Source organism: Vicugna pacos, chromosome 1, assembly GCF_048564905.1.
Source record: "Vicugna pacos chromosome 1, VicPac4, whole genome shotgun sequence".
Taxonomy (NCBI): domain Eukaryota; kingdom Metazoa; phylum Chordata; class Mammalia; order Artiodactyla; family Camelidae; genus Vicugna; species Vicugna pacos.
In genome coordinates, this window is record NC_132987.1 from 122,752,480 (window position 1) to 122,764,581 (window position 12,102).

At 47.9% G+C, this 12,102-nt stretch overlaps 1 protein-coding gene across 3 annotated transcripts in view; it reads left to right on the forward strand.

Moving 5' to 3' along the window:
• TRAPPC10 (trafficking protein particle complex subunit 10) overlaps positions 1-12,102 on the forward strand; it is a 67,597-nt gene that overhangs the window by 16,637 nt on the left and 38,858 nt on the right. For 2 of the 3 annotated variants that reach the window (XM_072970021.1, XM_072970043.1), the window contains exons 3-4: positions 2,186-2,321; positions 11,008-11,204. In XM_072970021.1, coding sequence (XP_072826122.1) covers positions 2,186-2,321; positions 11,008-11,204 — 333 coding nt within the window. The remainder of the gene's footprint in view (positions 1-2,185; positions 2,322-11,007; positions 11,205-12,102) is intronic. The other variant, XM_072970030.1, reaches the window with a different exon arrangement.

Genomic DNA, 12,102 nt, shown 5'->3' on the forward strand with positions numbered 1-12,102 from the left:
TCATTCAGAAAGATGGAAGAGACAAGAAAGGGAGTTATGAGGAAAAGATAAAATAGAGACGCAGCATAGATTCAATATGTATTCATCTCTTCACCTTTTTGGAAATAGGGGAGAACAGAATAGGGAGGCCTAAGTGTGCGAGGGCAGAGGAGGGTGGGGATGGCTGCACAGAGCAGGATAGACGCCTTCTTGGGAAGTGGAGGATGGACGGAGGGAGAGCTGAGCCTGCGTGTCTGCAGTGGTGGCTCCCTGAGAAGCAGGCGACAGGACCCAGGCCCAGGACCGCGGTAGGCCGGGGCAAGACCCAGTGGAAGGGGTGGCAGGAGAAGTTTCAGGAGATCCATGGGAGGGGGGACAGGCAATACTGGGAAGTGGGAGCGAGATGGCAGGAGCTGCTGAATGTCTAGCAGAATGAAAACAAAAGCAGGGTTTATACTGTGCAGCACAGGGAAGCATATTCAGTATCTTGTAGTAGCTCACAGTGAAAAAGAATGTGAAAATGAATATATGTATATTATGTATGACTGAAGCATTGCACTGTACAGCAGAAATTGATGCAACATTGTAAACTGACTATAACTCAATTAAAAAAACAGGTTATATAACCAAACAAGCAAACAAACAAAAAAACAAGCAAACAAAAAGCCGTACCGAGAAAAACTGGAGAAAAGAAAACCCGAATTTGCAGTCTCTAACAACATTTCAAACACTGCATAGAGTAGAGTGTTTAAGAAGAGTCTTCTCAAGCTCCTGAGGGAAAGTGCCTCTGAACCTGGAGTTCTATGCTACTCACCCCTGCCGGAGGGAAGGCCGAGTCAGCCTCCCCAGGCCCTGGAGGAGACAGGGTGCCCGGAGGGTTTGTTTCTCTTAGGCCTGGGGGGGCCCTGATCTGTCACTTCTGGCTGTGCAGCCCCACGTGTTTGCCCCAGAATGCATTTAGGTCTCACACTCCTGCGTGCCACCCAGTGGAGCTGGCTGGGAAACATGCAGCCAACATAAACATTTTCAGATGTAGATGATCAGAAACTTTACCACCTTCTCTGAAATAATCAAAGGGTGTGTCTCAACAAGAAGAAAAATGAACCCACAGTTCAAGATGAAGGAAGCAGCTGCCAGCAATTAAGTCATTAAAATATTTTGCTCTAGTTATGGTATCGATCCTTTTACAAAGTAAAAAATTAAAATTTTGGATGAGTGGAAGACAGTAGAGAAGAAAGTGTTCTGTCTTTTAGTCTTAGAAAGGAGAATTTAAGTGTGTGCATACTAAACATTAAAATGTAATCAACAGCGGAAAAGAAATGGTTGCTTAAACTTTCAAACGAGCAGAGAAAAAAGATGGAAAAAGAAAACTTGATTAATCTCAAAAAGGACAGAAAAAAATAAGAGTGTAAAATAGAAAATCCCCAAGTTTAAGCGTAATCATATGAAATATGGTTGGTTTCAACTTACTAATCACAGAGACTCCTTAGATTGGATTAAAAAAATGCAAAATCCAGCTTACAGATATTTAAAAGAGACACAAGTACTGGAGGTGGAAAATAGGGGTATGGAGAAAAGATATCTGTAGCATAATTTATTTTTAGAACTATAATAAATAGCTTTCTTACCCTCTGATAGCAGTGGATTGGGTGTGTGTAGCTTGTGGGGTTTCTCTGTGTGTTTAGTTCTTGGGTTGAGAAATACTGGGGAAGGATGGTCACTACTGTTTATTTATGCTGTGCAAACAAAAACCTGTTCTTTTCCACCAAGCAGTTTTCTTTTTGGACAATACATGTTGTCACAAAAGTATTAGAGCGGTTAAAAGCTTTGGTAACTTCCAACTGCACTTTTGGCATTTGGGGAACTCTTTTCCTCTTATAGTGGCTGTTGATTAAGTAACATCCATTTTTCTCAAGTCTGTTGTTGCAAATTGTCTGGTTTGATAGAGTATTACTGTGCAGGTATTGTTGAGTGAAATGAAAGATTTATGGAGAGGGAGCTTTGCATGTAAATGTGAATGGGGTTTAAAGTAATTTATAGAATCTTTTCAGATAGAATATGTAATAGCTATAATTCACGGTTAATATCATGTACATAGTTCTGAGCTCATAGATATGATTAAATTATTGCTGTATTTTTCTCCTATCCTTTCTGCTGAACATTCTTTACTCATTTTTCTTAGTGACTTGTTGAGAATTTCTTACAGGTCCTATGGCCGGGCTCCGAAGATGATTCACCTCGAGTCTAACTTTGTTCAATTCAAAGAGGAGCTGCTGCCCAAAGAAGGAAACAAAGCCCTGCTCACTTTCCCCTTCCTTCATATTTACTGGACGGAGTGCTGTGTGAGTATTCCTTTGGGGGAACGTTACAGAAGGCGTCCTGGAATAGAGTTAAGATGCACGGGTCTGGGTTTTGCTAAGACAGCTATACTTTTTCAGATTTACTTTTTAATTTTAATTTTTTGGTATTGGTCCCTCTTGTCCGTTCCTCAGCCAAGCGCATGGCGTTGTGGCTGCCTGTTTCTGCCCTGGCCCAGTGTGGTGCACTCGTGGTAATCACCACATAGACTCTTACTTCCTGTGTTTCCAGTTCTTGTGAGCCATCTCACCGCGCCCTCGTGGGCACGAGGCGTTTTTAACATTTACTTTCAGCTTCATTCTCGTAGCGCCACGTGTTCACCGTCGTGGCAGTTACTGTCCTTGAGAACCCTTGTTGCTGAGGGCTGGGAGCTGTGTCTCCTTCTTCACTCCGCGCCCCCCGTCCTGGCGGGGCTGCCGTGCTGTGAGCGCTGCAGCCCCTACTTGTACTTGGCTGTTTTATACTCGTGAACCCATTCTTGACAGAATTCTTCTCTCATGAACGAATAGAAAATTCTGTGGGTCATTTCTTCTTGTCCCTTTTGACTGTAGTAAGACTAGCATTTAACAATATACAAAAATACATAAATCATGACCTATCGTGACATTTTAACCTGACTCTGAGGACGCAGAAGTTGTTTTTTGTAATTTAAGTGAGAAAGGACTCACAGCTTACGCCTCCTCTCCCCTTCACCCCACGGACCTTTTGCCTCTGCTGATTCTGCTTTGTGGTCTTTCCCAGTGGAGTCACGTGGGATGGGCTTACTCCCCAGAATGGGCGACAGCGCATGTGAGATGGTGTCTACCAGGGGAGTGCTGGTTTTTATCAGGGCCAGCCACGTAGGCACCTCTGTCTGCACGTATCAAAGCCAGACTCCGGGCCAGAGTGGGTGTTTAGCATCAGCCATGTTTGTACCGTTTACGCCCAGTGAGGCAGGCCTCTCACGCGGTGTTGGGAACCCCTGCAGAATCCTCGTCCCCACGCACCAGCGAGGGCCCACCTTGCAGGCAGGCTACGGATGGCTGCCCCAGGCCTGCTGTGCTTAACGACGCTTCTCCCTGCAGCCCCTTGGTGGTGGTGTTGGACTTGATCTCGTGGTCAGGGGGCTGTCCGCTCTCTCCATGCTGTACGTCTCTTTCCCCCTTACAACCAATAAGCCGTCTCTGGGGAGCCACCCTAGGACCACGTGCCTGTCCTCTGTATCCAGCTTTCTTTCCCACTGAGCTTTAGCCCCAGTGATGAGTCTTCCTGAACCAGTCAGCACCCAGGATTGCAGACACCACTCCCCTAGACGATCAGCCAGTGCTCTCCTCTAGGCAAGGGCCTGTGTGGGCTTCTGTGTGTCTAGCGCCTCGTGGTTGGCCGGCCTCACTCTGATGTTCAGGTTGAGCAGGAAGGGTCTCTTCAAGCTGGCTCCCGGGTCCTTTGGGGTGTTTTCTAGCTTTCTGGCACACCGGGTATTCTAGGTTCTTGTTTTCTTGCTGCCCTTGTGCCAGACTCAGCCTTTTTTGCACAGAGACCGGGTTCCTTTGGCACTACAGAGCATCCCTGCTTCTCCACCTTTGCTCTGTAGAGCTGGGAAAGTGGATGTCTTAGAGATCATGAGTCAGTGTACCTCTGATTTTAGCCTCACGCCCCCGGCTCCTTCTTGCCTTCCCTGGTTCTGAAATGTTTACATCCGCTCTGGCCCCGACAGCACCAGCCCGCGCGCTCACTGCTGCGGTGTGCGTAGAGCAGCTCCAGAGGCCCTGCGCTCACGCTGCGGCCAGGACAGCCGCTGAGAAGCGGCCAGACCTCGTCTGCACGTGTGCTCGCCCAGGACTGACAGTCCACGTCCGTAGCTGGCCGGGCCAGTCCCTCAGGAGCCGTTCTCCGTGGTGTCTGCCTGGTGGCTCCGCACGTCCTTTTTCCTTGTGCATTTTGGTGTCAGGTGGTGTTTCTGGGCTTTTGCTGCTGTTGTCAGTGGGGTTTTCTTTCCCGCTGTATCTTCTAGTCAGTGCTTTTCCGTGTCTGTAAAGGCTGTTGGTTTTGTAGTGTTCACCTTGCCGACTCTCTCGCTGTTTGTGTTGGTTTTGTCATCGATTCTCTGGGCCCCGAAGTCCGGGGTTTTCCGGGTACCCTGTCACGCCACCCACGGAAGAGGTGGTCTTCTTTCTCCTGGCTCAGTTCTTGTGCCTCAAGTCGCTTTTCCTGGCTAAGCCGTCGTCAGGGAGCAGTGGAGGCCGCGGGTGTCTTTGCCTCGTTCCTGCCTCCGACGGGAGTGCCCGTGGCGTCTCCTCGTGGAGTGGGATGCTGGCTGCGCGGCTGAGGCGGACGTATGCGAGCTCAGGGAGGACATTGCATCTGTTCCTGTATTCTCGAGGGTCTTTACTAGGAACACACTGCTGAGTTCTGGTAAAGGCTGTCTTATACCCAGTGGAGATACTCATGATTCTTCCCGCTTAGGTCTGCGAACACGCTGTATGACGTTAATGGGCTTTTTATTATCGAACCACACTTGCACTCCTGCTATATTCCACTTGGTCAGGGTGTTCCTGTCCCAATGTGGTGGTGGTGTCTGTTCATGTTACTTAGGATTTTTTTCACCTGTATTCACAAGTGATTGATCTATGACTTGCTTGTGTGTGCCGTCTCTACCAGGTTTAGGTGTCAGTGTTATACTTGATTCAAAAAGTAACTTGGAAGTTTTTGCTTGTTTCCTGTACGTGAGGCAGTGTATGTAGCGCGGGCGCTGTCTGCTCTAGGGGTGTGGTGGGGCTCTTCTGAGAAACCATCTGGGCCCGGTCCTTTCTTGAGGGATAGCTCCTTGGTTACTCTCTTACCTCTTCCGTAGAAATTGGTCTGCTTCAGCCATTTGTCAGTTTTGATAAACTGTATTTTTCTTAGAAATGGTCCATTTCAGTGAAGTTTTAAAGTTTCTTTCCATTGAGGTGTATAAAGTGGCTATTTTTGTCTTTGGCTTTTAAAATGTGCTCTGTGTCAGTAGCTACTCCTCCACCCCGTTCCTTATTTTGTATATTTGTGTTTTCTCCTTTGCTCCTTCGATTAAATTAGCTGCTTTGATTCTTTTCCTCAGAACCAGGCTTTTTATCTATTAATCTGATATCCTATCAGTATATTTTCTACCTTACTAATTTCTGCTTTTATTTTTATTGTTTCCTTCTTTCGTTTTCTTGTAGTTCACTCTGTTCTTTTCCTTATTTTTTTAAGCTGGAAATGCATTTTCATTCTTAAATTTTTAATGATATAAGTCTTTAAAGATGTGAATTTAAATATATCCTCGTGTTCTCTTACTATTTTTCAAAAATACTCTATATTCTATTTGTATTGCCCCTTTCACTCTGTAGTTTAACAGAGTTTTTTAATCTTCAGAAGGAAATTTAAACCTTTTTTCACTTTAAAATTCCTGATTTTACTGCATTGTGATCAGAGTGGTGTTTATGGTATTTCTGTTTTATGAAACTTATTTTTTTCTTTGTGACCTAATAAAGGTTTTTGTAGCTGTTTTGTGTGTGTTTGAGAACGTGTTTTCCCTGTTTTCAGAGCTGCCTCGCTGAGTATGTTGTTTAGGTTATTCACGTTTTGTTTTGTCCGCTTGACCTATCTGTGACTGACTGGTATGTGGAAGTCTCTTATTATTAGTATGTTTCTATTCCTCTTGCATCTTCCATAATTTCTGTTTTGTACAGATAGTTGATGTATTATTTAGTGCATAGATATTCATAAGTATGATAATTCTTATGGAGTGAAATATGTCACTAAAAACATGGGTTCTGAGTAGTGTTCTGCTTCATGTTTAGGAAGGCCTTGTCTATCTGAAGATAATAGCTGATTTTCTCCTATTTTTTTGATAATTTTATAATTTGTGTTTTACATTTGGATCTGTATGGTTTCAAGTTATCTTTGTGTATGGTGGGAGCAGTGTGGGTTCAGGGTCTAATTTAAAGTCTAAATGGTAGCGAATTGGCCTAACATTTCAGAATCATCTAGCTTTTCCCCATTTATTGAAAGTGTCATCTCTACTTTAAACCAATATCTTGTATGCTCAATATTCTGGACACATCGGTTCTATTGACCATTGTCTGTTCTGTGCCAGGACCAGACTTTTCATTACATTTAATTACATTTTTATAACGCGTATTGGTGTCTGTTCTTTAAAATAAATCTCTTGGCTAGTATACATGTTCTCTTCCGCATACGTTTTAGAATCGGGTTGCTAGGTGTACAAATTTTGTTTTCCAAAAATGTCTGTTGTACCAATGCATCCCGTCCCACGTGCTCTTCTTTGCATGGCAGTGACCTTCCTCTGTTGAGAGGTTAGGTCTTTGTTTTCTCCAGTTGAATCTGGGTGGGCGTCTGACTGGCAGAAGGGACACTGTGACTCCTGAGACTGTCATAAAAGGTAATATATCTTTTGCCGGGTCCTCCTGGGATGCTTGCTCTTAGATCCTAGCCCCCATTCTGTGATGAAGTCAGTGCCCCCAGGAAGGCCCTCTGGGGTGTGCACCCCTGGTCCCAGCAGACGCCGCCAGCAGGCCAGTGTCCACCACCACCGTGTCTGCCTTCTTGCTCCCCACAGCTGGTGCCGGGTGGAGTGGACGAGCTGTCCAGCAAATCTCCAGAATGTAGATTTGTGAGCGGAGTAAATGTTCTGGACCACTTGGTATTATAGTGGTTTGTTACAAAGCCATGGATAAAACTGGGACACTGATTGAGAAGACTGGAGGTGTTTTGGTTGGGATTGCCTAGAAAAAGTTACAGGTTCATTTGAGAAGAATTTTAGTGATCACGAGTTCTCTCATCTGGGAACCTGGTTTGTTTCTCCATTCTTTATGCCTTTTTTTGTGCCCTTTAGTGATGTGTTGTAATGTTTTTCACAGAAGTCCTGCAGCTTTATTGCTAGATACAGTTTTTGTGGACAGTACGGATGTGGGTTTTCCCTTAAACTGAAGTTCTCAATAGGGAGCCTTTGGGGTTTGTTGTTGTTTTAGGGTTTTGTTTTGTCTTACTTTTGATTATTATCTGTTAAGAAAGTTTCCGGGAGCAGGCTGACACGGTTGAGGATTTTCAGAGTTACAAGTAAGGCCCTCTGTCGGGTTCTCTCAGTGGCCGCTTTGGGGTTTACAGTCTGCGCCGTGACTCCCGGCTCCTTCCGTCAGTGCTGTTGGGCTGCTTGGCACGCGCTTTCATTTCCCCGCCTTGTGTGTGTTGTGGACCCCACATACGTTGTGACTATTTTTGCTTTAAATAGTCAAGCTGTTTTAAAGAGAGCAAAGGTGAGGAAGGGTGTCTCTCTGCCTGCAGGGCGGCCGCTGCCAGCGCCTCCCCGCCCGGGCCCGTCGTGTGGGTCCCGCCCTTCAGCCGGTGCTGCGTCCTTCTCCCCGGAGGCCTTTCCCTTTCGCACAGCGCGGGCCCGCTGGCGAGCAGTTCCTTCAGCTGTCACGTACTGAAGAAAGAATTTTGCCTTCATTTTTGGAAAATATTTCCCTGGTAGAGAAGTCTAGTTTGAAGTTTAATTTTCCTTTCAGCACTTAAAGGATATTACTCCACTGTCTTTTGGTTTCTGTTGTTTCTGTTTGTTTGTTTCAGTATATTTTTATTAAAAGTACGGCACGCTTCACGAGTCTGCGTGCCGGCCCCGCGCAGGGGCCGCGCCCGTCCTCTCCGCGTCGTTCCAGGGCGAGTGCGTGTTTCTCTTGTCACCCCTGAGAAGCCTTTGATGTTTGTCTCGTCACTTTGTACATAAGTGTCTTTCCTTTAGTGGTTTAAGATTTTTTTTTATCAGTGATTTTAAGCAGTTTGGTTATGATATGCCTTGGTATAGTTTCCTTCATGTTTCTTGTGCTTGGAGTTTTTTGGTTTTTAGGGTTTGTAATTTTGATCAGATTTAGACTATTTTTGGTTATGATTTCTTCATATAGTTTTCCTGTTGCTTTCCTTCTGTGCTCTCCTTCGGGGACTCCAGTTACTCGTGTGTGAGGCCACGTGAAGCCCCAGCTCCCTGAGGCGCTGCTGCGGTTCCATCCGTCTGTGTTGCACGTGGAGGATCTGTTTCTCCGCCTCCACATTACCAGATCCTTTCTTCTGCAGTGTCTGGTCTGCTCTTAATCCCACCCAGTGTGTTTGTTCACTTGAGACATTAAGATTTTCGTCTCTAGGAGTTCCACGTGAGTCTCCTTCTTTTTAAAATGTCTTCCATGTCTGCTTACCATCAGGCTTTCTCTGCCTTTGTGAACACATGAAATATGGTTGCAGTAACTATTTTGATGGCTTTGTCTATTAATTCTATGATCTGTATCGTTACTGAGTCTATTTCTGTGGTCAGTTTAGGACTAATCATCCCTCACTTCCTGAGTTCTCTGCCCGATGCCCTGTGAATTGGGAGGTTTTCCCATCTGGACTGTGGAAATAAGTACTGTTCCTGGCCCTGTGCTGGTGTGCAGTCCCGCCTGACGGCCTCTCCGAGGCTCTGTGCGGCTCCCACCCACGCGTGCCGATGAGGTCCCGGCCGGATTCCCCAGGGCTCTCTCTGTGCTGCTGGCTCCTCTCTGGTGCTCTGACCTGCGAGGCCGTCCGCCTTTGCCTCCCAGGACTCCTTGGCTCCTCCTCCTTCACGCAGGGAGTCCGCCAGGCTCGACCTGTCTCCCGCCCTCTGTTACGGTCTGTAAGCGCTCCGGGTGGTCAGCAGGGCCGCTCCAGGGCTCGCCTTGCTTGTTTTCCTTTCTCAGGGGTCACTGTCCCGTGTTGCCTGATGTCCAGGTCTCAGAAACCCTTGGTTCATGTTTGTTTTGCTTGTTTCAGGTCGTTGTGTCCGTCTGGTCCTTGTCACTTCGTCTTGTCGAAGTGGTGGTCAGCATGTGCTCACTGATTTCTAGTTTCCGGTGTGTAAGCCGTTACTGTCATTATATATTTTAAAGCTCAGATTATCCCAGCTTTGGCTTCCATGTCCTTAGTCTCAGTGGCTCAGCTTGGGTTCCTCTTCTGCAGAGTCACCGAGTCTCTTTAGTAATGTTCCCCATTTGCTCACTATCGTGAGCGATGGGCTAGATTTTGTACTGATTTTCCCCAGAACTTTGTGGAGCCCTGTCCAGCCTGCTGCTCAGCGAGCCCTCTCCTGAGAGTCCCTGCATACTGCCAAGCTGGTGTCCCCTTGGGGTGCAGCAGGAGAGCTGAGGGTGCGGGGGGGACTGGAGTTGGAGTCCAGCGAAGGACGCCCGGAACCAGCCCCCGTGACAGCCTCGGAGCTTTTCCCAGCTCTTCACTGCACCTTGACTGGCTGCTCTTTGATTTTAAAGCTACCGGAGTCTGTGGCTGCTGGTCCCCTAGCCTTTTGGTTTCACTTTCCAGGTGGCATGCATCTGGGTCCATAGAGTTCTGCCAGAACACCGACATTGCATAGTCTAGACCTCAGGTCCAGAGAACCACCACTGTGTGGGAAACATGCAGTATCTGAGCATTACTGTTGGATAGTAATTCACAGAAAATCAATTTTGCAGGGTGGTTTTCTTCTTAATTTTAAACCAGAAGGTCTTTTTCAGATTGTAGTTGTTTTAAATTTAAATTGAGGACATAGCAGTTTTTAAAACTTCTAAGTACTGCCTTTTAGAACTTTTCACTTGTCAATTAAATCATAGGAGGGACTGGATACAGAATTTGAAATTTAGCTCATTCATGGATCAAAATCACATGAGTGTTATTTGAGAGAGACTAAAAATCCAGACAAAATACGGACAGGATAATGAGGAATCTTTCTATTAAAAGTGGGAGAAGTAGATATTTAAATAGTAGCTATGAATTATAGTTTCCAAAACTTTGTAAGCGCCTTGTGCTGAAATGAGATAAGCATCTTGGTTTTAGGTTTTCACTCTGAGTCTGCTAGGTGGGTTTGTGGAGTACATGACAGCTGTAAGCAGAGACAGACAGCAAGGACCCCTTCTGTTTCCCTGCTTCCCTGGAAGAGCGCTGAGGCTGGACTCGGCTTTAGTGCAAGCAGGGTGCTCTCGTTGGCAGGCAGAGTGTTTGGGACTTGGAGTCAGAAGCCACATTCATTTCTGGGACCAGGCTGGCTCCCCTGTGGATCCATAAGAATGAGAACCACTTTGAGAGCCCTAGATGGTCCTCTTTCCTCGGGTTCGCCTCTGAAGCGGCCTTGCCTTGACACGGCCTGCGAGGGACATGGAGGTCGGCTTGGTTCTGGGGCCCCCAGAGAGCCGAGGGGCTGTGAGGGAAACCATGGTGAGACTGGCCTGGGCTTTCTGCGAGTGGCCGCAGCCCTGGGCGGGCAGCCAGCCTGCAGCGGGAGAAGCCGCTCGCCACTCCGTCGCGGCGGGGCCGGGGGCTGGGTGGGACCCCGCAGCGCTTGGGTGCGGGGCCTCTGCCGTACACAGCTGGGTTTCCAGGTCCCAACTCACTAAGCAGATCCTGTGGCTGTGGGCAGCTTGCTCGGCCCTCTGACTCCGCCTCTTCCCTGTGTGTTGGGGGAGCCTCCCTCAGAGCCACTGGTCCACGGGCTGGTGCGGAGCGGCCTGCAGCGCCCGCAGCGGCACCGCGCTGGTCCCGTCCCGAAGCGGTCAAGCGCGGTTGCTGCTCTACTCTTTGTTACTGGACACGTCTTGCCAGAAAACTAGGGTATTGATGAGCCTGCTTTCACGGAGACTTGTTTATTTTCAGGATACTGAAGTGTATAAAGCTGCAGTAAAAGACGACCTTACCAAGTGGCAGAACGTTCTGAAAGCGCATAGCTCGCTGGACTGGTTAATAGTGGTAGTTGAAAATGATGCCAAGAGGAAAAACAAAACCAACATCCTTCCTCGAACTTCTATTGTGGACAAAATAAGGAATGACTTTTGTAATAAACAGAGTGACAGGTAAGTGTATCTTTCATTTTTCCTCGTTGGGCTGGAACCTGGATGTGCGTTTACTGGCTCCCGAGTAGGAACAGATACGAACGCTGTGTGCGCCTGTTGTGTGCCTGACCCCTGAGCGTGCGGTGTGTGCTAAGGGAAGGGCCACATCCCTCTCCCCACGGAGTTCTTGGGCTGCCCGCAAGAACGCGCAGGAGCTGCCTGGGACGAGAGGCCCTGCACTCGCAACTGTGGGGCGAACACAGGGCCCGTCTGAAGACAGGGAACGGGTGTCGGCGCAGGAGGGTTTTGAGCGGTCTGTGGCCCCTGTGTGCAGTGGGGTCTCTCAACGATTCTTGGTTAGGGGACCCTGTGTTTTGCTTGTTTACCTAAACACCTAGTGAGATTCCTGAAGCAGAGGTTGTAAGATGCTGACCTAATCTCCTTCAGATCAAGGTTAAGATTGAAAGGGAATCTGAAAGGCTGCTCTAGAGCGTGCACTTACCTTCCCCTCTTGCTTTTTCCCTTCTGGGCCTTGTTCCCTCCTGTGGGCACTGCAGTACCTTGCTGTTCAGTGACGCCGCTCCAGCTGTGCTGGCCAGCGTGTTTCTTAACACCGTGCCCATTTTAGTCTGTACCTCGTAGTTTCGCACTTCCGCTCCCCCAGGTCCGGGGGTGCGGTGGTGAGCCTTATCCCTGTGCTGGAGCGGCGGGGTCAAGTGGCGGAGACGGGTGTTGCTTCACATCCCCATCATCGCACTTGGGGTTGTCATGGTGGCAGATGCTCAGACGGAAGGTTCCAGAGTGTGGCAGGAGCCTGGAGCAGGGGTCTGGCCTGCTCTGAGGGCTGCTGGAGCTGCCCTGAGAAAGCAGTGCTGAGGCTAAGAAGTAAGGGTGCAGAAGGAGGTGAGGGAAGACGTCT